The 24,543-nt window shown below is 48.8% G+C and overlaps 1 protein-coding gene across 1 annotated transcript in view; it reads right to left on the bottom strand.

The window, feature by feature from the left end:
• The window catches only part of VAV2 (vav guanine nucleotide exchange factor 2), a 134,649-nt gene that overhangs the window by 4,733 nt on the left and 105,373 nt on the right, over positions 1 to 24,543 (bottom strand). Inside the window, exons 5-25 of the mRNA XM_008927234.2 lie at positions 22,711 to 22,813; positions 20,276 to 20,374; positions 18,764 to 18,832; positions 18,072 to 18,172; positions 15,013 to 15,112; positions 13,631 to 13,726; positions 12,900 to 12,968; positions 10,123 to 10,209; positions 8,881 to 8,966; positions 8,488 to 8,620; positions 7,256 to 7,365; positions 6,368 to 6,469; positions 6,161 to 6,249; positions 5,390 to 5,406; positions 5,024 to 5,045; positions 3,962 to 4,089; positions 3,700 to 3,774; positions 3,055 to 3,107; positions 2,266 to 2,382; positions 2,062 to 2,149; positions 1,854 to 1,977 (exon numbers count right to left, since the gene is read on the bottom strand). Coding sequence (XP_008925482.1) covers positions 1,854 to 1,977; positions 2,062 to 2,149; positions 2,266 to 2,382; positions 3,055 to 3,107; positions 3,700 to 3,774; positions 3,962 to 4,089; positions 5,024 to 5,045; positions 5,390 to 5,406; positions 6,161 to 6,249; positions 6,368 to 6,469; positions 7,256 to 7,365; positions 8,488 to 8,620; positions 8,881 to 8,966; positions 10,123 to 10,209; positions 12,900 to 12,968; positions 13,631 to 13,726; positions 15,013 to 15,112; positions 18,072 to 18,172; positions 18,764 to 18,832; positions 20,276 to 20,374; positions 22,711 to 22,813 — 1,868 coding nt within the window. The remainder of the gene's footprint in view (positions 1 to 1,853; positions 1,978 to 2,061; positions 2,150 to 2,265; positions 2,383 to 3,054; positions 3,108 to 3,699; positions 3,775 to 3,961; positions 4,090 to 5,023; positions 5,046 to 5,389; positions 5,407 to 6,160; positions 6,250 to 6,367; positions 6,470 to 7,255; positions 7,366 to 8,487; positions 8,621 to 8,880; positions 8,967 to 10,122; positions 10,210 to 12,899; positions 12,969 to 13,630; positions 13,727 to 15,012; positions 15,113 to 18,071; positions 18,173 to 18,763; positions 18,833 to 20,275; positions 20,375 to 22,710; positions 22,814 to 24,543) is intronic.

Genomic DNA, 24,543 nt, shown 5'->3' with positions numbered 1-24,543 from the left:
TCATCCACCCTGGCCAGGCAGCCAGGCTGGAGAACAGAGCAAGAATCACAGCAGCTTTGAGCTCTTTCATCAGGACCTTGCTCAGAGCCCACTGCTGCACGTATTACCTTCTGCAATGCTTTCTATGCAGTTAAAGGACCTCAAATTCTCAGATTTATGCTTGAAAAGTTAAGCATTCTTCCCAAACACGGCACCAAGGAAGGCACGTGTGGCTTTGCTTAAATGGCAAGAAGCAAACTGGCAGGATTTTGCTCTGATCCCCCCCTCAACAGGGAGGATGACACCAGCCTGTAACACATTAAATCAATGGGGTTCAAAGGCCAGGGCACCACTGCACTCTCTGCAGGGAGACTGAGCCCCAAAAAACAACTCTGACAGCACAGGTTCCACCCCTGCCTCCTCAGCAAGGGGCTCCTGAGCAGCCTCAGATACCAGAGCTCAAAACCTGCTGGACACTCAGATGTTGTCCTTGAGAACAAGGAGGAACAGACTGGGGGACAGTGTGATGTCAATGCTCGTTTGGTGAAACACAGGGGATAAGCAGGTCGAGCTTGAAGTACATCACGAGATCCCAAAGTGCTGGATTCACTTTTTAATTAATTTTAGCCCCTTTTCTCAAATAGCAACATCTTTTCCCTGCCTTGATTCTGGGGAGAGAGTGGGGTGTGTTCTGCTCCCAGCCAAGCCGTGGTTAATTAACTTATTTCCAGGCTGTGCCCCAGGGCAGCACTGGGGACCCCCTGATCTGCCTGTGGGGATGGAGGGACAGCAGGGACCCCACAGGTCCCACTGGTGATGGCTTTCAAGCTGGGGATGGTGGCAGGTCTCTCCAGCAGGGAGAGGCACTGGTACCTGACCAGAAGGGACTGGAGGAGCTCTGAGAAGAAAAGTTGAGGCCCTGAGGACTGAGAAAAGAAAAGTTGTAGGAAGCGCAGGAGGCTGCAAAGAGGTTAGAGAGAAACAGAAAGAGGCAGAACACGCATTAAAAAGGAAATTAAAAAAATATTATAATGCACAGCGCTTTAAAAGCTGATGGAGAAATACAGGGTAAAGCATGCAGAGGGTCTTGTGTAGGGGCTTGGAGCTGGGACAGCTGACAGAAGGTCTGGCCACAGCCCCACAGCCAGTGTAGGGGCTCAAAATTCATCCTATGGTTGTATTTCATACAAAAGGATATATTTAATCAACTTTTAAAACCTATCTTCCTTTGATATTCTTTTTTAAACATACCACGGAGAAAATTTTTTTAAATTGATTTTTTCCCTCACAAAGTAGTTAGTTCTGAGCTCAGGCTTTTGGACAAAACAGCACTTTTTGCCCTACTGCATTTTTGCTTTCCATTTGTTTTGATTTTTTTTCCTTTCTTTTTGTTTTAGACACAGACTTACCATTTCACCCATGATCTCCATTAAAGGAGTCCCACTGGGATTCAAACCACAAGTCACACTGGAGCTGGATCCATTAAAACACATGCACGAGAAACTCATGTAGGTGGGGCAAGACACGGTAAATCCCACTAAGTGACCATCACATCCCTGCTCCTGACCTGCAGGTGGATGGGATGCTCTGGCAGGACCAAGGGACGGGAAAACCACCCCTGAGCACAGGGTCCAAAACCACAGGAGGGGAACCAGCCTCTCCTGGCAAAAACTCTCCCTCAGATCCCCCTGATCCACCACCTGCTGTGAGACTCGTCCTCAAAATGCCACCAGCCAAGCAGACGATTTATCTGCGAACTGAGGAATTCAAGCGCTACAGCAAAGCTATAAATCCCTTCATCCAGTGCTCCTACACCTGGCTGGAAGGGTGAGGTTTTCCGTGACAAGTTTAACTGCCCCCAAGCTGGGTTCTACCTGGGGAGCGGGTGAAGGTCCTGGAGGTAGAGCGCTCCCGAGATTTGTAGGGGTATTTCAGTGTCGTGTCCAGCTGCTTGAAGCTCTCCTTCAGCGAGTGGCTCTGGTAGTACTCGACCAGCTCCTGGGAGGGATGGAGAGGCACCTGGTTGTCTCTGTGTGACTGGCAGGGACAGTGCACATGCTACAAGGGGAGACAAAAACCTACCAGCAAGCTTTCGAACTTCTTGGCTTCTGTGATGTGAATCCAGTTGTCCTTCTCCACCACCTTGATGTGCTTCACCTCCTCGTTGAACCTGCCAACGGCAGCAAAGGCACTCAAGAAAACACACCTGCGTGTTCCAGCCCCAGCTTGTCCTCCAGGAGCGAGAAATACTAAATTATTCAGTTACTAAGTGAAGTTATCACTCACTTAATACTGATGGCAAAGCGCTCGGCCTCGGCCGGCCGCTCCCGGATCAAGTAGGTGCCGCTGACGTGAGACTTGAGCAGGTTGTCCGTCTGCTGCCGCTCCATGTTCCCTGCAAACCTGAGCCCAGAGGTTAACTGGTTAATTTAATTAACTGAAATGAATGCATATCTTCAAACAGGCATGTTTTGGATAAAAAAATACATCATCTTCTGAAGGCGTGAAGGTTGGGAAGGCAGGTAGAGGAACAGGTCTCATCCAAGTTGGCACGAGGAGGAAGGAAAGTGCCCTGAGATATAAAAGAAGCTGTTGAGCCACTGAAGTGTGGGTGAGCACTGCTAAGTGTGACCTCTTCACTAATTGAGAAACAGTCCCCAGGTTAATGAGGCTTCAGCAAGTGGATAATTTATATCCATGAATTTGTAAACCTGGCTGGAGCTGGAGGGAAGGAGCAGCAGGCAAGCCAAGCACAGCCTCTCCCGCCAAGGCAGGAATTGCCTCCTTCTTCTCAAAATGGTTCTCTGGGCACAGAAAATGGGAAGAGAAACCACCATCTCTTTTAGCCTCTGACTGTCTCCACCAATGAAGAAATCCTCATGGATACTGCCAGGGCTGCACCAGCTTTCAACACCCAAACACCAAGGTGGCAGCTGCCCTGTGGCCACAGGGAAAGCAGGATGCAAGTCACTGCTAGCCTGCATTCAGAATTCCTTACTGGAGTGGATTCCTGACAGAGTAACAACCAAAAAGCAACGCTGGTTTATGGTTATAGCCAGAGGAGGGTCGACTCACCACGGGTACGCCGTGTAGTCGATCTCCCGCGAGGGCGGCCGGCTGTTGGGAGGCTGCAAAGACAGAATTGCTCATTAGTGAAGAGCCAGCAGCTCATCAGGCTGTGGATCACGTGGGAGATGCTCCTCTCCACAGGAGGGTTCCTTCTGCCAAGCTGTTCCTGGATTATCGGCTTGGGCAGAGGAGGGCAGTGTTGTAGCTGAGCATTTCCCTCTCAGCCTCCCAGCTGGGATGAGCAGGCTGCATTTGTTCATTTACCTGAGTGGTTTTTAATTGGGAAGCAGCTGACAACATTACAGAAAACAGCTAAAAACAATTAAAATAAATCAAATACAGTTTTCCTGCACTGTGCCTGATTTCAAGTCCTCTGCTCCCATGTCAGCCCTGCAGAGGAGGAACAGAGTCTGGACCTGGTCACACCAACCCCAACCTTGGGAACAGGGCTGAGACTTATGCAATTCAGACATCTGCAACCATGGGGTGAGGGAACCACCTCCTTGCTGATTCAGCCACAGTAGAGGCCTCATTGAAGGTCCAGGGGCTCACTGGGAGGACCAAGATCTCAAGTAGAATGCTGAGAAGAGCAACAGGGACCACTGGAGCACTCCCACCCACCCTGGGCTCCATCTCCTCTTTGGCACTTACCCTGGCATCCACAGGGCAGGGCTTTACTGATGAGCTGGGGAAATAACCCGACTTCTTCGTCTGCAGCAGCCGTCCCTGCAGAGACAAGCTGGAATCAGACTGGGGAGAGCACGGGGAGCACTGGTGTCACTGTGCAGGGAGTGGGACAGGCTCCAGACTGCCTCCAAACCCCCAGCACTGCCCTGCCCACAAATAAAAGGGACAGTGCAGAAGACACTGGTTTAAAACCTTCCAGGAGTTTTCCGAGGGGAATCGTTCTCACCTCCCACCATGGAGAGTCTGGGTCCCCCCTCAGCAGCTCGATCACATCCCCAATTTGAAAGGTCAGCACCGGCTTCCCAGGAGGGGCTGGGTTTCCATGGTAATTCTGAACTGCCACCATTTTAGGACCTGGGAGAAAAGGAAAACAGTTTCATCACCTTGTCCCTGTTCAAAAAAACCCAAAACAAAACTCCCCCTCCTGAAGCCTCGTTCCTTATCCTATGAGCCACAAACCCAAAGGCACCAGCAGGCAGGATCTGGGGGGCAGAAAGCATGAAAGCAGAAAAGAACAGTGTCCACAGTGAATGTTCTTGGCTCCTGCAGTTACACAGATAACTGAGTTCCCTGAGCAAAAATAAACCCATGAAGGACCAAGCCCGGCCAAAGCTCCAGCTCCCAGCCCTGCACCTGGATTTGAGCCTCACTGAGGCAAAGCCTGGCTGGCACCAAAACCCACCAGGCTCAGTGGTGACACCAGGATTGCAGAAGGGACCAGGAGTGCAACACTCAGGATTGCAAAAGGGCCCAGAGAACACTCAGCTTCCACCGAGTGTCTGCTGAACCTGGGACTCAAATGCCCCTGAAGCTCCCAGTCAAAGTCCAGTTGTCTTGCCAACAACTGCACATTAAATAAGCTCCCCCAACTGCACTCAAACCACAGTGTTTATTTTCAAAGCACTTCCCCACCTCTGCCTCTCCCCACCCAGCGAGAGCACTCTCTGCTTGCTTTTTTGTTTTAATCACCAATTTGATTCAGGTTTCTTTTCGCCAGGCTTGGCTTTCCTTCCATCAGAGAAAGCACAAAAACAAATTGTTCTTCTCCTTTGAGCCAGAGCATGGGCAGGGCAGGCCTGGAGCTCTGTCCAGACCAGTTTTAAACAAAGAAGATAAATAATATTGCAGTAATCATCATGACTGATGGCCCATCAGAGAGGGCAGTGCCTGGAGCTGCACATCCCTGGAGCACACTGGACATGCCAACAGAAGATGCTCCTCCTCAACAACAAGTCTTCCTGCCAGGATATGTTTTGTCTGCCCTCCTGTAAAACAGTACTGTACTTACCAGGTCCAGCACCCAGTGAATCCTGCAAAGAAAGAGCAAAAAGTCTCTGTGAGGACACATCAGTCTCAGTTCTCTCTATGAGCACCCACCTGAAGACAACATGATGAGAAACTCTCTCCCAAAACCTCCCTGGTAACCCCCAGCCCATGGTGCTTGTCCCAGCTGGGTGCTGGCATCTCCCAAGGGCTGCAGTGCTGCACAAACTGGGCCAGTTTTAGGCTGGAAAAGAGGCCACTGGTCCCCAGTCCTACCCCTCTGAGGCCTCTGATTGCTTTTCCCACGAGCTGCCCATGGCTGGACTGGGTAAGGACACAGGCTCTGCCTAAGGCAGAGGGGGATGAGGAAAAGGGACATCAAACAACCTACCTGGTCTGCTGAAGAACCTGCAAGAGAAAAGGGTGGAATAGGTGGTTAATTTAACAGGCAACAAACCCCATTTTCTGTTTCTCTTGACACTGAGAGTTCCAGTAAACCAGCCATCTCTGTGTGAACTGACAGAGGAAGCCCAAAGCAGAGCTGGGGTCACTCAGGCTGTTGCTCTGCTCTTGACGGGCAAGATGCAGGGATGGATTGGAGCTGGACAAGGACATTCCCTCATCTGCACAATACTCTGTGATTTTGTTTCTTCCTCTCTCCACTCCCCACTCAAAAACCTACCTGGAGCCACCCTGTGACAGCCCCTTGCCCCAAGCAGGACCAAGGCTCTGACCCAGGCAGAGCTGAGTCACAGCTTTGCCCAATTTAGAGCAAGGACACAAATTTTTGCCATACTATGGGATATGTGGGATCCAGAGACAAGGTTTCTCCTCATCAGAAATGTTATCCCTGCTGCAGACCCTCCTATTTCATTATCCAATATCTTCTGATGAAGAACTCATCATCTCTCTTAAATGCCCACCCAGCACACAATGCTGCTGTGATCCTCTTGACATCCATGGGATGCAGCTCTTTGCTTTGGGTGGTTCTGGTTGGTTTGTTTGTTTTTTAAACCACCAGCCAATGTAAATTACGGCCCTGGGAGGTGGGTGGGAGCGCACTTATATTTTTTATGCATTAACAAGCATTAGTGCTTAATAGAGAAAATCTGTCAGATAATTCACGTGCAGCATAAGATGCTCATGATGTGAAATAACTCACCCATCTTGCAGGGAGGAATGATCTCCAAGCACTCCTTATGAGCACCTGCTCCACATTTGGGGCAAAGATAGCCTTGGTAGAAGGTTCCTCTGTGTAAAAAAAAATAAATAAAAAAACAAGTCAGAAAATCCTAATCCAGCCTCAGCTCTGAGGTTTTCCTTCCATGTTTCAATGCCAATGCAGAACAGCTGGAAGGTTGTTGCTCACCTCAGGAACATCCTGCAGGCTTTGCAGTTGGTCGTCTTTTCAAATGTGTACATCTGAAAGTTATGGTGATTTGCATTGGCTTTCTCTGGCTTTATGTTGGACCTGAGGGAAAGGATTGAGGGGTTATCAATCTGTCCCCACGAGTGGCTGTTTGCATTTCAGTCAAAGCCTGGACACCACATGGACAGATACGAAATCAAATGTGAAAGGAGACTCAGGGCTCGACTGTGAGAGGGAGGATTTTGCCCATCAACCTTCCCCTGGGACAACAGTCACGGATTTGGCCCTTGCCCGAGTCAATCATCAGCCCAGATCTGTCGGCGTGGGGCCGATCCCTGCTCTGCTCAGGATCAGGTCCTGCAGCACCACCCTCCTCCAGTGCCAGCCTGGTACTTCCCCCACAGCCCTGCACCATGGCAGGGTGTCATTTCAGAGAATCACAGAATGGTTTGGGTTGGAAGGGACCTTAAAGCTCATCTCATTCCAACTCCCCTGCCATGGCAGGGACACCTTCCACTATCCCAGGTTGCTCCAAGCCCCGTCCAACCTGGCCTTGGACACTTCCAGGGATGGGGCAGACACAGCTTCTCCGGGTAACCTGTGTCAGGGCCTCACCACCTCACAGAGAATAATTTCTTGCTAATATCCAATATCAATTTCAGAGATAAAATCCAATTTCAGAGATGCACCACCCATGCTTTGGTGTGGATGCTCAGAGTAGATGGTTTCAGGTTCCCTTTGCACAGGGACTGATCCAGCAAGTCCATATGAGCTTCCCCATCACAGGTTTTGCTATCAGAGCTGGTCTCCAGTGACCTGATGGTCCAAGACACTTTTCTCCTACACTTGGGAACTGCACCCAGGGCTAGAGCAGCCACTCATGCTCACATTGCCATTTCAAACTGCTCCATCCACTTCCTCTTCATTTCTTCTGTCTTGCAGAAGAACTGGAAGCCCTGCTTCCCCTGAAGGTGGATTAGGTAGAAGCCGTATGACCACTGCAAGAGAAAACAAGAGCGTTGATCTCGCTGTGCTCCCAACACCTGAGCAGCAAAATGCATCACATTTCCATGCAGGCACCTCAGTAACTGCTGAGTGCCTGCCCCTGCCCCTTCTGCTGAACCTTGCACAGGCAACAGCAGGGAAGGAGGAAGAACAGCTCCCTGTTTCTCTAACACATCACAGCTAATGATGCCTGAACTGGCTCGGCGCTGCGCACTTGGACCAAATAGGATTTCATGGTGGCAGATGAGAGAACCCAGATTTTTCTGCTCCACTGGAGCCTCCCCAGCCATTATATCTCTCTCTGACAGCTACTGACAGCCCAGGAGGAACATCTGACCTGCCCACCACACATATGCTCAGCCTGTCTCATTACAACACTGCACAGAAACACAGGAGAGAGAAGTAGGTGCTTTGCTTACCATTTTTCCATGAGACTAGAAAGCATAGGAGAGCAAAGTGGAAACACATTTCATTAACACACAAAGCTAGCAGCATTTCTTCAGCAGCCAAGTGGCAAAACTGGCTATTCTTACCCCAATTTCCCTTTATCCCATCTATACAATACCTCTTCCCATGGCATGTAAGTGGATTAAGCTAATGGGGCTCTGCTAAAGCGATAGCTGGGAGGTTTTCCTTAGCCCTGCAGACTGAGCCTCAAACCACCAGCAAAATGATGTTCCTTCAGTGCTTCGAGTGCCAGTTTTGGCAGGCTGGTGTGCAATGCTCAGGCTGCCTTTCCAGGCTCCTCCACCCCACAGCTCATGGGAGCGAGAGCATCCGAGTGGACCTTCCCTCCCTCCCTGCCCTCCTCTGCCTCCCTGTCTGACGTTTGCTCCCTGATGGTGGGCCAGAAAGCAGGGAGCAGCTTCCTCCCTCCTAACTCCAACCATCCCAGCCTCCTCAGGGCTGTTTTGCAAGAACAGAGAGGTCAAGGATCCAGCCCAGCCCCACATTAATAAACATTTCCCAAAGCTCTGTAAGGCTGCCTTGAAAGATGAGCATTTATTTTCCAGCTTTTTTTGCAGGCACTGTTTCTACTTTAAAAGGCTAATGGGAACATACCCTGAAACAGCTCCAAAATGCTCTCCAGCAGAGCCAATCCTTGGTCCACCTACCTTCTTAATGTCCTTGTTATTCATGGGGTCATCAGTCATCTTGTGGAAGAGCAGCTCAATAATTTCTTTCAGCTCATAATTGTAGCCTTTCCTTTTGCAGACGATCACCACTTTATCAAATAAAAATAAATACCTGCCCAAAGCAAACAAATAAACAAGGAACGCAGTTAAACACCTCATCAAAGTCCCCATCCAAGGGAAAGGATTTGGAAAGCTCTGCAGAGCTTTCCAGCCAGCACCACTCAACGTTTGGACCCTGCTGTACTTTCACATTGATGGTGGGTTCTGTCAGTGAAAGTCCGGGCAATAATTAAAATAAATGATCTCAAGGGGAGTCACCAAACAAAGGCACATTTAGTTTGGGAATATTTCTGAGTGCTGTTGCTCACTCACCTGTCCTGCTTGGTGTGGTTGACTATGGAGCGCACCTTCAGCTCCCCGTCGATCTTCGGCCTCCCAAACTCCTCCAGCTTCACTTGCTGCAGAAAGCAAAGCAGGGCTGAGATCCACAGCCAGGGCTGGAATGATGCTTTGGGGAGGTGGAAACCCAAAGCTGCCTGGATTGCACCCCCCAGCCCTGCTTTGAGCTGCTGAAGCTCCTGGGAGCAGCATCGCCCTCACCAAGGGGAGGGAAGATGCTCCCAAGGGGAGCTCAAGGATGCTCCAAAGGGAGCCTGTGCACGAGCAGGACCACTGGGGACCCCTGGACCTCCAGCACTGGCATCCCAGGGCAAGGTTCAGCAGATAAAGCATTTTTACAAAGTTTGGGATCTGGAAAGCAAACCCCTCGCCAAAATAAGCTATTTTCCAGAGGTTTCTACAATAATTAAGGATGTCCCTGTCTGTTAAATAACCACCAATTACAAGTTCACTGTTTCCAAATGAAGTCAGGGCTTAAAGCCCCCAAAGTTAGCAGCCCTCCAGGAAGCCCTTGGGGTGGGCAGCCCCCAGCACCTCCCTCCATCACCCTTTTGAAGTATCTCAGGTGTCAGTCCCCAAATTGCATTACCCAGTGTAAAGTGTGACGGAGGAGCAGCTGCACCCACAGCTGACCAGCCCCCCCTCCATCCCCTCAAATCGAAGAAAAGCTCATTAGCTTGAAGGTCTGCCACTGAATATCAAATTACGGGGTTTGTTCAGGGCTAAAGTGAGTGCTGGGCTGCACAGGGGCAGCTGATGCCCAGTAATGGGACTGTTTGATACCTCTGGAGTTTGGAGGATGAGATTCTCCTTAAAATATCTGGTTGGGATTTTGAGGATTAAGTGTGTTATTATGTCAGCTCTTCTCCTCCACTTTCAGTTAACTTCTGCCCTCTTAACAGCAAAAGAAAACCCACTTTAGGTAGCAGATAACAGATTTGAGGAATTCTTGGGTTCCCCCTACACTAATAACATGAGAAAAAGTCAGAGACGCATTTTCAGTGCAACACCACCACAAGAAGTCACTCTCCATCACAGACAAAGCACCTTTGTGATGTAGCAACCACTTATGGACCATCAGCAAAACCACTGCCAGTGACAAGGGAGTGTCCAAACACATTGGGTAGTACACCAGAGTAAGTAATAATTGCACCAAAAAAAAAAGTAAAAATGTTAATAAAATTAATTTGGGTTCAAGAGGATTTTTCAGCTTACCAGGTTTTCTATAGAGCTCTGAAATTCACTTATTTTCTTTAAAGTCTCCTTGTCCCTCTTTACTTCATTGATGTACATGGCCAAGTCCTTCAAAGAAAAGTGAGGATATATTTTTATTTTTCAGATGACAGTAGTACCCTACCTGAGCAGGACCCACACGAGCATGGCTCCCTGAATCCCTGAGGAATCCGAGCAGGACTCCACAGCAGCCTGGGACATCTGAGTACAGGCTCTTGGTGCTCCCACTGCTGAGCCAGGCGGGTGCTGCAATTTTTTCCGTTTCCCAGAAGATGGCAATGCATGAATCCACAGCAATGTATAAACCCAGTGCAGCACAGCAAACCCAGCCTGTGGCTGTTACCTGCTAAGAGCCTGAGCCAGGCACCCCCTGCCTTGCCCCTCTGCCTGGCAGCATCCTTCCTTCCCACCTTTCATCACCGTCATTCCCTACATCCCCCCGGATACGAAAGCTGCGAGCCAGTCTCTGCTGTCAAAACATCCATGTCTGTAAAGTAACTGCTCTGGACACCTGGCTGCATGTTAGCTGTGAACAGATTTGACTTGGCTCTGCCTCTCTTGCTTCCAGCTCTTTTCCCTGGGTGCTCCAGATCGCACCCAAGTTGGTGAGAGCACTGGGATCTTCATGCTCAGTCCGTCCCGGGATATCCCACAAGAGCATCCCCACCTCCAGCACTTCTGGGCTCCAACATCTCCCACCACACAAAGGCTGTATTGTAAAATAAGGAGATGGTTGATGGAGCTTGTTCTGTCCTCAAAAATTCCTCACTTATCCAAGTTTTGATCCACTAAAGAGAAGGAACCCAATCTTTCTACTAAAAGAACCTGTTTCAGAGCCTGTTTGCTTCTTATCTGCTCCCTCCTTGTCCTCAACAACAGCTCTTGTCAACTTGCATTAGATCCAAACATGGAATTTTTTAAGACATCCCCTCTGGGTCAGACCTTCCTCAGCTTCCCAAGAGAAGATGGGTTAATCACAGACGATAATCACATATCTACGTGACAATACTTATAAACATCACAGAACACCCCACTGGGCAGTAGCAGGGATGGTGATGGGAAATGACACAACCAAAAGCCTTATGAAGCAGTATCCTCCACCATGCTTGAGCACTGACCTCAGCTCCCTCCTGCTGAACAGGGGAAACACAATCCCAGGATCAACCACGACTTGAAACAACAATACACAAATGTGGGCTGCAGGATTTCACTGGGAATTGCGTTGTCCCACCATCACCTAGGGATTTGGTTCTGCATTCTCAGACAGAGGATTGGTAACTGTACCAAATACCACCACCACAAACAACTTTTTTTTGTGTAAATCCTGCCCCTGCCCTGCACAAACAACTATTCATGCAAAATAAAAGGGAAGTGAATCACTTTGGGAAACATTGCTCTATTCACCCCCTGCACAGCTCTCACCCCAGACAACAGCAGTGTCTGCTGCCTGCCAGCACAGCAGACAGTAAGGCTGGACTTGTGATGAAAAACATCACTTGGAGGTTAAGCCTTGGTTTGCAGATCAATTCAAACCAAACCGAATGGCTTCCGATGCCCCCGCCGAGCCCAGCGCGGTCGGAACTGCACCCGCGCTCTCCTGGCGATGGGGAGAAGAAGAGAGAAACCTCCCTGATGGCTATCGGCAGCTTCCTGCAAGGAATGCTGAGTCTGCAGCACAGCCAGAGCATATATACATTTATTTATTAGCAGTGGTGCTGGCAGTGCTGGATGATGAGGCCATAAGCAGGGTTTAACTGCTGTCACCGGGTTTAGCGTTCATTTGAGGCCACAGAGCAGGAGAGGGCTGTGAATACAACGTCCTTCAAACAACCTTAACTCTAACGTGACCCACATATCAGCTCTGGACTCCCGGGCCTGGAGGGATAATGGCTGGAAAGGTCACCCAACTTATGTAAGTGCCAGGAAATGCAGGGATGTTACAAAAGCTGCGGCTCAGAGATGGAAAACAGAGTGACCATGAACACAGGAGCAAACCCTGGGATGAATCCTGAGATGCTCTCCAGAGAGAAAATCTGGAGTTAATGAGCATCTTCAATTCAGGTTCTGCTGCTGATGGTCCCTTGGTGTGAGTCTGTGTGTGTGTGGGTACATATCCCAGTCAGAAAACATTTGGATGATCCTGTGACCCTATGATTTTTTTTGTTGTTGTCGTTGATGGTTTTCATGAGATTTTGGGGGTTTCAGCTGAAAGCTCTAAAAAAAACTTTAAACAAAGCAAAATGTTGACACCAGAAGCCTTCAACTGTTGAAAGAACATTTTCCCCTTAACAGAAAAATTTCCTTGGATAAAAGGATTCCCACCCAGCACCTGGATAACAGCACACAGGGAACGCTCTGCACACACAGGCTCCCATTTCTGCAATACTCCCCGGCTTGCTGATACGTCTGGAGTTCCTCCAGATCCCTCCCAGCAAAAACAAGAGCCGGATCTGGCACGGCCTCTTTACACACAATAGCAATCAGTGAGAAGTCGTAACTTGTCAACAAACACCAGCTTCCCTCAGCTGCCTCGGGAGGGAGACGGCAGCGAGGACTCCAGATCTGCTGCGAAGCCATCTCATCAAATGGCGATCAATACACACGTGTGTGTCCAAAAGGAGGAGGTACTGCCTTCCCTCGGGCTGCAGGATGGTTTGGTTTTTGCTGTCTTAGTTTTTGTTTTACAGAGTAGAGGGGTCCAAGGCTCTGCTGCACCCCAAGCCCAGCACTGCCCCACCGCCGCTCTCATCCTCCTGTACCTGCATCGCCTCCAGAGCCTCCTTCAGCTGTTGCTTCTCTGGTCGGTCTGAGGAATGGCTGAGCAGCTCCTGAAAAAGCATAAATAAATAAAAATAAAGAGTTTGGAGGTGCTAGGAAAACTGTGCAGACCCTGCCTGCACCGGACAGGCTCTGACCACAGGCACCTGCCTGAGCAGTGGCAGGGGCGCCGGGGTGGCTGCAGGGATGTCTAGGTGATGGTTGGGATGGCAGGGATGCCTGGGTGATGGCAGGGATGGCAGGGATGCCTGGGTGATGGCAGGGATGCCTGGGTGATGGCAGGGATGGCAGGGATGTCTAGGTGATGGTAGGGATGGCAGGAATGCCTGGGAGGTGGCAGGGATGCCTGGGCAGGCGGTTGTGGCCGTAGGACAGGGAACATGCCAAGTGGCTGGTGCTTGAGAGATCTGTTACACAGATTTGACGGGCGGAATTTCACACATAATCAGATTATATGCAAGCTTATTTTATATTCATTAACTGCCTCTCGTGGCTAACAAGTGCAGAATTACCCTAGGTCACCGTACTTTAAGAGATGGCACAAATATTATTATGTCGTGTTAAGGAGCTTCAGTAATTACATCATTTGAAGGGGAAAAAAACTCCAAACCTCCCTCTGCATTTGGCAACAATTCACTCTCCACTCAAAGAGCTGAAAGATGTTACAGAGAGGGCAGAAGCTGGAGAGAAATGCCAGTGCTGAAAAACTTACCTTCAACAGGAGATGATATTTCAAAACTCTCTGCATTGGAACCACCAGCAGATCTTGCAATTTAAATTTCCCATCCTGGACCTTTAGTGTGCATTCCTAGTAAAGAGATCAATAAATCAGGTGGGGAAAACAATGGCTCCCCCCAGACAAAGCCTCCCCTGTCCTGTGGTTGTTTGTTTGGTTTCTGTAAACTCAGTCCTGATGCCCACAGGCTCGTGGTCCCTGCAGGCACCCAGCCAGGGCCGGGGCTCCCACCATGGAGGTTATCAAGGAATTAAACCCAGAGGCTGGACCCTAAAATACAGGCATTCTCATGCAACTGAGCTACTCCAGCTTAATGAGATGCTGCTCATTAGGGGAACGCTCCCGGACCTGGGGAAATGTCAAATGAAACACATTAACTTCAGCCACCTCCTGGCTGGGCTGAACTAATGTGTTTTATTTGTGAGGGGCTGGCAGGGAGCACGCAGCCAGTGGCTCTGGCGTCGCTGGTGAGCATTAAGTCATTAAGATGAGCTAATGTGGTTGCAGGAAGTTTTGCCACCGTTACCTTCACCCAGACCCATTCAAATAACGTGATTTGGCTGCCTGAGACCCTCTGTGTTCCCAGGGAGGGAGAGAAAGGAAAAGCACAGGAGCAGCTGGATGCTACAGCCACTGGCTTTATTAAAGGCCCAAAGAACACGTTTTAAACAATTCTTAAATGCAGTTTTACCCCTGAATTGGGTTTACATGGAAAATCAAAGAGCGTTTGCGGAACGGGAGGTAACGTGTACAGACAGCCCGGCAAATTCCGATTAGCATCAGGACCAAAGCAGGAATTAAAGCTGGGTAAAAACCAGCAGCTCAAACAATGCCTCCCTTCTGGGGCTCCTTTGATTCACTTAATATCTGGATCAGCCCCTATTTACACTAAGCCTTTATGCTGTGGAAGGAGGACAGGGCGGTAATCCGGGTGTTCGCCTGGAGACTTGGGTTCACCTCTGATGGTCCCTGATGCTGCTGGTGACCTTGGGAAACCATGTGGCTCCTGGCTTGGGGATGCTCGGGGCATTTGGGTCTCCCTGCACATTTCAAAGAACTTGTCCCAGCCTGTCCCACTCAAATGAAGTCACTAGTTTGTTTTAACTTGGATAAACTCAGGCAGGAAGGACAGAGTGTGTGTCTGGCGAGGAGATGAAGGGGCAAACAGGGGATCAGGATGAGACACCCCCCAGCTTTGCTCCTTCTCCGAGCAGCACAGACACACTCTCACATCCCTCTGTTCTTTGCTAACTCAAACATTCCCAACACAGCATTCTTGGCTCCAGCAAGTCCTTCCAAAACCCCTCACAAGGGGGAGGGGGGCAACACTCTGCCCCCAGTGCCCCCTGCCCACTCACCTCCACCTTCTGCCGGACGTCCTCCCGGTTGGCAAGGAGGTGGTTGAGGGTGTTCTGGGCATACTCCATGTGGCTGCAGTACTTGCCATAAATCAGCAGCCTGGAGAGGGGGAAAATCACAGATTTAATCAGAAACACTTGCTGGTAGTTATAACCAGTTATAAAAGATACATATGCACGTGGACACAGTGAAAGGACAAGGCAAACAGCTAATCCTCCAGGTAACTCATAGCAAGGTATTGACACTCCTTTACTGCGTGGCTTTTTAACACTTAAATCTTCGACACTTAAATATTCAGAAGTCTCCAGAGTAGGAGCCTGTGGGATAATTCAGCTCATGATGAGCAGAAGGGGTTGAGTGGCCAGAGGAGGCTGTTTTTGGAGCTACGATGGCTCACCCCTCCACTCCTGTCAGCCTGGGCTGGTGGAAGGTGTCCCTGCCCATGGCATGGGGTTGGAACTGAATGAGCTTCAAGGTCCCTCCCAACCCAAACCATTCTGTGATTCTGTGATGATTCTATGACACATTTCAGAGAGCTCATTGCTTTTTGCAGCATGTGCCACAGGGACGTAGAGATCAAGAGAATGGGTCACCGAGAAAAGAAGGTTGTCACAGCCTTTGGAAACGCAGTGAAGCTCTGTATGGACACCCCGGGCTATAAATTTAAACACCTGACAAAACAGAGCAGTTTTGCCATGGATTCCCCCTTTTTCCTCACTTCTCTCATTAATCCTGCGTGACAGGTTTGGGTTTTCTCCCCCTTCCTGGCCGTTAACTGTTCTGCTGCTGATAAGACACATATTCCATCACGCACTGCAACTCATCCATTATTTCAGGGCCTCATCTCTCGATGGAGACAACCTGGGAGCACCTGACCCAGCATCGCTTCCTAAATAGGGGAGTCTCAGACCCCAGCAGGGAACTGAATAGAGAGATTTATGGAGCCACAGTCCCCGGCAAAGCCAGAGCCAATACAGATTATTCTCCTGCCTTTTCCCCTTGACAACTTCTGAACATGCACAATAATATCTACCTTGCCAGCGCCGGGGGAGTTTCAAAGAGGCTTCAGGAGCATAAATTCAAACCTCTGGCTTTCAGAGAAGGAGATTTACAAACTATTTCCTTAAAAAAAAACCAACACCCACAAAGCAGAGGAGCAATGCATCATTTTTCCGGAATGTCTCCCAGGATGTGTAGGGAAGCAAGAGCTATTTGTCATGGATATATTTGATGGAGGAAGATCTTACATATAAGGACCAAGCAGGAACTCTGGAGGTCCACGTTCCCTTCTTGGTGGGGCAACACTGTCTCCCCAGTGAACTCACTTTCTCCTCCTGCACCCGTTTCCTTGCTGTAAAATGAGGAACTGTTGCCTTTCCTAATTGTAGGAATGGACTCTGCATATTTAGATCAGGTTGCTCCACACTCTTCATCCCTAAGACCCTTGTTCTGGGGTCTTCTCCAAGTCAAAAGTCCCCTTGAACAGCAAGTGAGGTCCCCAAAATTCCCACGGACTGAACACAGCTCCAGATCCGCTGCCACCACCTCGCAGCTGTCAGTCTGGCTCCTTCACTCACATCTTTCCAAGCCTTTTAGGTCCTTCAAGAAGTTGCTTCCAAACTCCCTTGTCCACTCCCTGCTCCCTGCCTGCACAGCTCTGTCCCCGGGATGGCACCAGCACACACAGAGCTGAGCCAGGAATTAGGAGATCAAAATCACCTTAGTGAGTTTTATGAGTGTTTTAAAATTATTTGCATTCTTCTCTGGAAACTTTTTTTTTTTTAATCCAGAAAAAATGCCCTTTGTACAAAGAGGCCCTGAGAATGATGGAAAACCTGACCTTATGGTGTGTTATTACTGCAGATGGTATTCCTGGAGTTATTGACTCCTGAATGGCATCTCTGTGTCTAGACACTGGTTTAATCACAGTGAAATAACGCCCTGGCACGACTCCACAATGAATCACCCTTTGATTAGTACTAAGGATATTAAAAGCTTTTATTAACCTTATCTTTGTGTTCTGGGGTGCTCCTGCTTGCAGCTGCCAAAACACAGAATCTATTCTGTTTGAAAAAAGCAACTTTTACATTTATTCATCGTGCCAGAGGTGCGGGACAAGTGCGGTGCCAAAGAGGTGACTTTTTGGAGCGAGGAATCACTTTGATCTAACGAGAGCCAAGTCTCCCCTTCACAGGAGTCATCCCACCACATCACAGGCCCTCAGAGCCCCACTGCTGCTTGCAGGAGACCACACTAAACCCTTGCAGCTGAGTGAGGTTTTACTCCATTCCCGTTCACCACAATTGTAGCATTCCAATCTTTATCCCCTCTGATATGTCCCCCTAAACACATTGTACATTCAGTCTGTTATGAGATGCTGAGCCCAGAGAAATCCAGGTGCAGCCAGGGGCTTGCAGGAACAAGGATCCACAGGAGCTACATGACTGAGCCTGGCTGGTCACAAGGGAGATGTTCCAGCCTCTGCCCTGGGCAGCCTGACACGGTTGTGGCTGGATTTGGCTGCTTAAGTGTCAGCACCAAATGATGTTTCAGCTGCCTGACAGCATTTAGATGCAGAGGATACAAACCTGGTCTGCTGTGACAGGGATTTCTAGAATCAGGGAATCATTAAGGTTGGAAAAGCCCTCTCAGACCATTGAGTCCAACCATTAACTCAGCACTGCCAAGTCCATCACTGAATCACGTCCCTGAGCACCACAGCTACACCTTTTCTGAATGCTTGCAGAGATGATGACTCCACCACTTCCCTGGGCAGCCTGCTCCAGTGCTTGACAACCCTTTCAGTGAAGAAATTGTCCCTAATATCCAATCCAAATCTCCCCTGGTGAAACTTGAGGCTGCTTGCTCTTGTCCTATTGCTTGTTACTTGAGAAAAAAAACAGATCCCCACTTGGTTACAACTTCCTTTCAGGCAGTATTAGAGAGTGAGAAGGTAGAGAGCAACAGAGGGCTCTGTTCAAATCTTGGTGATGAGCCCTGCAAATGTTAACCCAAATCTGTTAAAACTGGACCTGCCTGAAGCCCAGGTTTCCTGTACCTCTCTTTGAATTCCAGAAACACTTTTGCCAGGCTGCTTCCTCCAGACATCATAGAGACATCGATGGCTCTCAGGAAACTGAAGTGCACTTTAATTAGGTCCTGAAACAAAGAAACAGTCAATACTTTAAACACATTCAAAGCAAGTGGGTAAACAGAGCCTAAAGAAATGCACATTCACTACTTCATCAGGCAGGTTTTTTCCCTCTTTTAGCTGTTTTTAAAGAAAGTTGTTCTAGTGGAATGCAGCCCTGAATGGCCTGGAATATGGGAGTGTAATTCCATCAGAGGTTAGACAGTGATAAATGCCCCAGGATGGGGAAGGAGGAGGAGATGGGATGGATGGTGCTGATGATACACCAGGTTCTGACCCAGACTCTGTGCAAGCCAGCGTAGAAATAAATCCCTTTATCACAAACCACCTAAACCAGATAAAATCCACAGTCCCAGCCCCAGAACATCCATTGGATACAACTGGTTTTTTTTACCTACAGTTCATATAATCCCCAACTCTAAAACTGAGTGTTAAAGAATATCTCCTAAACTCATTCAAGCTCCACAGCACACGAAGGGCTGAACCTCCACAGGTGAATGCACAAGTCTAACAGGAAATGGGAAAACCTCTTAAACAGGGAGAGGGTTGAGCTGCCTTGAAGAGAACAAAGATTTAAGCCAAAAAGTCCATGCCCTTACCTCCAAATTGATAAAAATAGCTTCCATGTCTTGGGGAGTCAGTACCAGCCTCAGGGGGTTCATATAGTTCTGCAAGAGGGAGATGGAAAAGGGATTGAAATACTGGAGAGGAGGGAACAAGAAGGGGGTTGTGCAAGAGAGGTGGCTTTTTTCTGCTTCACCAGTTCAATTTACCTGGGCAGGGAAAAGCAAGGTTTTAATGAGTTTAAGCACTTGCAAAGGCAGAGAACAACCAGGTTGTGCCAAGGATCCAAGTGGGAGGCAGGAATCTCCATGGGTGCATCATCCCCTCAGATCCCCTTGGCTCCCTCAGCACTTCCAGGCTTGGGAAGGTGCAAAACCCCAACTCATGGGTGGGTGCAGGACCCCTCCCCTGCTAAACCCATGGGAGGGGGGGTTAAATAAGCAGCACTCAGCTGCTTCACCTCACTGCAGTCCTTGGCTGCACTGAAGCATCTTTCCAGCTCTTTATCTCACTAGAGTTTTGCCCTTGAAAACACACCAATGATGTGATTACATCAGAAATGTGTTTCTGAACAAATACATATTAATAGAAACATCTACATGACTTGTAACCACAAAAAACCCCTGATGTAACACACCAAAGACAGAACCCTCTGCTCATAACAGTGCCAGAACCTGCTAAGCCTTCACAAGCCTTTTAAATTGATATCAAAGCAATAATTTAACTCTTCCTTTAGACTGAACCAGAGGGCTGGTTCAAGGAACAAATGTCCCAGTATAAATGACATTATGTTGGGACATTTTCCTGGAAAATAGGAAACGTTATTCCATCGTGCCGATTTTGTTCATGGCTTCTTTGTGGGAACTTTCAGGGGGAAATAATTGCAGAAGGGGAGGAAACAAAAGCATTAGGGTGATTAGAAATGGCAGCTTGATTTTCACTATTGTTCTCCACTCCTGCTGCTTTCCTCAGAGCAGGAACCACCTCCAGGCTCCCGTCACATCCACGACTCCACCGTCTTGCTGAGGTGTTCACTTTTATTTTTATTTAAAAGAAAGGCACGACAATCATTTATCAAAACCAATTAAACCCCGTGAATTTAAGCAGCAAAACGTTACTCTTAATCCAATTAGTTTCAATGACAAGTCATCACAGCTTCAGCACTTTTGAAAAGCACCCAGAATAAAGAAATTATTCCGTAGCAATCGGAGCGATAAGATATCTGCAAACACTGCTCTTATCGGCGAGCCTGGCCTGGCTGAGTGAGGAACTAGAGTCTCTTACCCCGGGGTAGGGGGCTTTCAGCTTATTTCCAATCTGCAGCAATCAGAAAAAATATGCTGTTTGGCTCCTACAGTTACAGGCTGCACATTTGTGCTTGTCAGCCTGGCTTTTCTGGGTCTCCCTTCTCTCCAATTTTACGTGCGAGTGCATCGATCCTGCCCGCTCACATCTGCCAGCCCTCAGAGCAAGAACTAACACGATGAACGCGAGATCAAGGGGCGAGGGGGAAGGCCACGGTATGGAAAAGATGGCTCGGTTCTTACCTTTTCTATATCTTCAAGTGTTTTGTAGTATTTGGCCTCAGTTTCTTGGATTTCTAGCAAGCAGCAATTTCTTTTGTCATCTTCTGTCATTCCCATTTTCTAGAAAAAGCAAAAATAACGCGTGGTCAGATATTCTTAGGGGTGGCCCAGCAACCTGCTGATCCAGTTCAGCCTTCAGTGACAGCAAACAAGCACAAGTTTGGAAAATCAGGAGAGCACCACTACTAGTTTATGTTAAAGGGAACTACTCTTATGCAAAAAATATAAGAAGGGACCCTGGCTGTATTATTAAGTATGTTTCAACATGGCAAGCATTCCATTTTTTGCATTTATTATAACCACATCACCAAAGACTATCAGCTAAAGAAGAATAATAAGAGATAAAGGCTGAGTTTCTCTATTTTTTTTGCCTAAGATGAAACTCACAACAGAGCCTAAGTGGGTCATAAATAATATGTTACATTTCTACAAATCCCTGGCCAGGATTGCCAATTCTTATGATTTTAGGTCAAATCTGATAAAACGTGCTTTTCTCAAAGCCCCAACTCCTGGAGTCACTTCTCTTGCTCTGACATCTGTAAAGCTGAGAACACATGTTGGGAGCTGCTGCACTTGGCAAGGCAGGCTCTGAATTTGGGAGGTGATTCAGTGATGGGGTTTTATGGATCATGCACAGGAAAAGACACCCTCTGTCCACCCCCTCAGAACTCGCAGCTCGGACCTATCAGCTGGATGAAACCCAGTATTTTAATCAATGCATCTTACCTGCATATATCTAATCTGAAGCATGCAGAAATACAAGAAGCCATTAGCATTGCACACTTGCTATTGCAACAGATCTTACAAAAAAATCAATGTTTTGGCGGATATGTGGGTGTTCATACCAAAAACAGACTCTTTTGCTCAGGGAAAGGGAGGGAAAGAGAGTCAGAGCCCTCAACTCCATCACTGCTCAGCAGAAATCATAAAACATCACAGTGAAAAACTGACAATTCCACTGATCCTAATCCTGTACTACCTGGCTGCTGGAGCTTCCCCCCATTTTTGCTATTTATACAAGAAATTCCTACCAAAACCTTCCCAAGGGGTCGTTCTTGGGCCAAATGGCTTCTGCAACTGATGGCAACCTGCTAAAAGCACCAGCGAGCTGTGCTGACTTCAGCATTGCTACCAGCGCCCCTAACAGCTCCAAGCACTTTGGCGGGACCACTGGGAATATTTTGTGCCCAACTCCTTGATCCAGACAGGGTTTCAGTGCACAGGGAGCTCCTCTGGCTGCAGACAAGGAGCGAAGGGATACAATGCCCCAACCACCATCATCACGATCTCTGTACCACTCGCAGCCAAACTGGGAGAGGGAAGGAGTCAAGGGACGTTGCTCAGCTGTTTTGGCAGGTTCCATGGATGCAGCCCTGCATTCCCAGGCTCCAGTCCCTCATCTGGCTCAGCCACATGCCCTGCTCCAGGGATTTAATTGATCAGTGAACTTATCCATTGATCCTGCTTTGTTACGGGGAGGTATGTGCTATTTGCGCTAGGAGAGAGTAATTAGAGTCTGAACAAAGCCTGAGGGTGGCAGATATTGGAGGCTGGGAGAAAATTTGGAAGGTCACACTCTGGAGAAGGTCCATTCCAGCTCTGCACCAGCAGAAGCCAGGGCAGTGCTGGGGACACAGGTAGTGAAGGTGGCTGTGGGCATCTTTGGGGAGGTGCAAGGGCCACCAGTACCTCCCTGTCTCATCCATGGAGTGGGATATTTGCCCCAGAGCCCTTGGAGTTAATGCACATCCCTCCACGAGGCTGCACATACCTCAATACTCAGGTTTCCTCATCGTCAAGAGGTTTTTAGAGGTGACGAAAGGGGCCGGTTGCTTGTCCCTAAAGCCACATGGGTCCCTGCTGCCCCAGAAAGCTCCACTGTAAACACCTCCCTGCTCTGAGACACCCAGGTAGGAGGCAGCAGCAGGCACAAACAAGTGCTGGATCCCCCCCACAGATCTGTCAGTGCTCGCCCCGATCTAAAAATACTGGTGGCAGGCACGACACATCTGGCTGACGGAGCAGGGAGAGCTCCCACACTCCCCCTCCCCAGAAGGGCTGCAGTGACACATGCTGCCTTGGCTCAGCAGCAAATTGCTATTTTTAGCTTATCTTTTAGGGCTTATTAGGTCTCCCTTTCCCTTCCTCCTCCCCGAACTCCTTCAGATGACAGGATGGGCTGGGAAACTCCTCAGAGAACCCCCTCTGGGCCAGTGGCATCCCAGCTCTGCTTATTTTTACCACTTGCAAGGCAGCTCAGTTTCGAGGAGCAACACAGAGCGGTTCGCTTCCCTGCAGCATCACCTGCCATTGGCAGACAGTAATTTATTTAATTAAATCCCCCTCCCTTCCCCTCCCATCAAGGTGTAGCTTTAAAAACGCAGATAAATTGTTACCATGGGCTGCTGAACTTCCACTCTGATGATATCTTCGTAGATATCATCGCCTTCATCTTCGCAGGGGACGCAGTCATAAATGTCCTCCCCCAGATCGTGCTCGCTGGAACGAGGAGAGAGAGTCAGTGATAATAACGAGGGGATGTTCACTGTCACTTGATCAGGCAAACCAACAGCAGCTCTGACACCGAGCAGGGGGGAGAACCACAATAAGAAAATTCTCCTGGCCCACAGCACTGATGCGCTCGGTCCACGCTCTCTGGTTTTCCCGGATCAGTGCCTGCTGCACATCTCTTTCCGCTCACTGGAGGCTGGAAAAGGCAAAATGCTGCTCAACACGAGCGGGGATCACAGCCAAGAGCTGCTCTGAGCCCCGTGCCAAGCGTGCCTGCGATGCCCACTCCACCACGGGCTGCCAGCTCTGCCCCCACAGAGCTTTTGCTCGGTGCTAATCGGCCCAGCCGAGCTGGACCCGCTGGCCAAGCACCCAGTGGGACCATCTGTGCCGCTGGCATGACCAGGTCCAGCTCCACCTGCCTCCAAAGGTGCCCACGGCCTCCTCTTCAGCTCCTATTTAGGACCAGGAGCAGCTCTTGCATCAGTGACTTTAACTATATTATACTCACAGAACGCACTTTACAGGTTGGTCTGTTTAAGGCACTGTGTTCACTCTTGATCTGGTTTGGCTTTTTCTCACTAAGAGGCTTCCTTTGAGCCAAAAAACCACCCCCTCTCCAAGCCAGGGCTGAAAAACTGCCATAGGAGCCCAGATCCATTCAGAGCAGGAGCAGATACTAAACAATCATCTGATGGCTCTGTGCAGTCCATAGAAGCATTCCCAGTCCTGATGAACCCACACCCCAGGCTGTGCAGGACCCACAGCAATGCCTGGACCAGGCAGCTGCCTCCAGCCTTGGGTATCACATCCAGGTTTAAAAGCTCTGGATCCAGTTCTTCTGGGAGATGCACCAACTCCCATAAAGCCCAATCCCTGCCCTAATGGGCAACTGAGTGATTTTTAATCCAGTATTTCCCAGAGGAATAGGAGACTCTCCTGACCACCATAAAGCAATCTCACCGGACGCCCAGCTTGGTGATGCTCAGCCCCAATGCTGAGCAGAGGCCAATAATAATATTTACATCAGAGAAAAATTAAGCAGCAAAATGTCACATTTTCAGAGCTGGCCCCATCACTTTGGAGCTGGCCCTGCACACACACAGGCTTTGAAGGCATCACTGAGATGCAGAGCCCAATTTGTATTAAAGGTGAGGGTGTTCAGTAATTAATTGTCATCTGAGCCTTCACACCCCTCCCAGGGGCTCATCGGTCTTAGAATACCTCTGAAAATTCAACCCACAATAAATACCAATTAACAATAATAACTCTAGCACTTAGATCTACAGGTGCTGATTGCTAACGGCTCCCACTGAAGTCAATCCCACAGGATCAGGACAGTGTGAAAACACTGGAATATCAAACAGCACTCGCATATTTTATGAGCTGTCTCTTTCAACAGGGGTATTAATTACACCCAAATATATTTAGGTGTAAAGCTGTGCTCAAACTGTGACACTCGACATCTCTATATTATATAGCAGGGAGCAGCTGAGCACATCTGCCTGCGAAACTGGGCTTTATTTCCTCGCTAAATACGGTCCCTTCTATTTTTACAAAACAGATTTATTTAATAAAAGTTTGGGGATTTTAAATAAATACACTGGCTTGATGTAGCCATCCCATTCTTCCAGAGTGATGCATTGCAGCTGCTGCAATAATGCCCACTAATAGCTGGTGATCCATCTTCCCCTTCCCAGGCGTCGCCGTCGCCGTTA

This window comes from Manacus vitellinus, unplaced genomic scaffold, assembly GCF_001715985.3.
Source record: "Manacus vitellinus isolate BGI_N305 unplaced genomic scaffold, ASM171598v3 scaffold_27_pilon, whole genome shotgun sequence".
Classification (NCBI taxonomy): Eukaryota; Metazoa; Chordata; class Aves; order Passeriformes; family Pipridae; genus Manacus; species Manacus vitellinus.
This window is presented reverse-complemented; position numbering and strand designations above follow the sequence as displayed.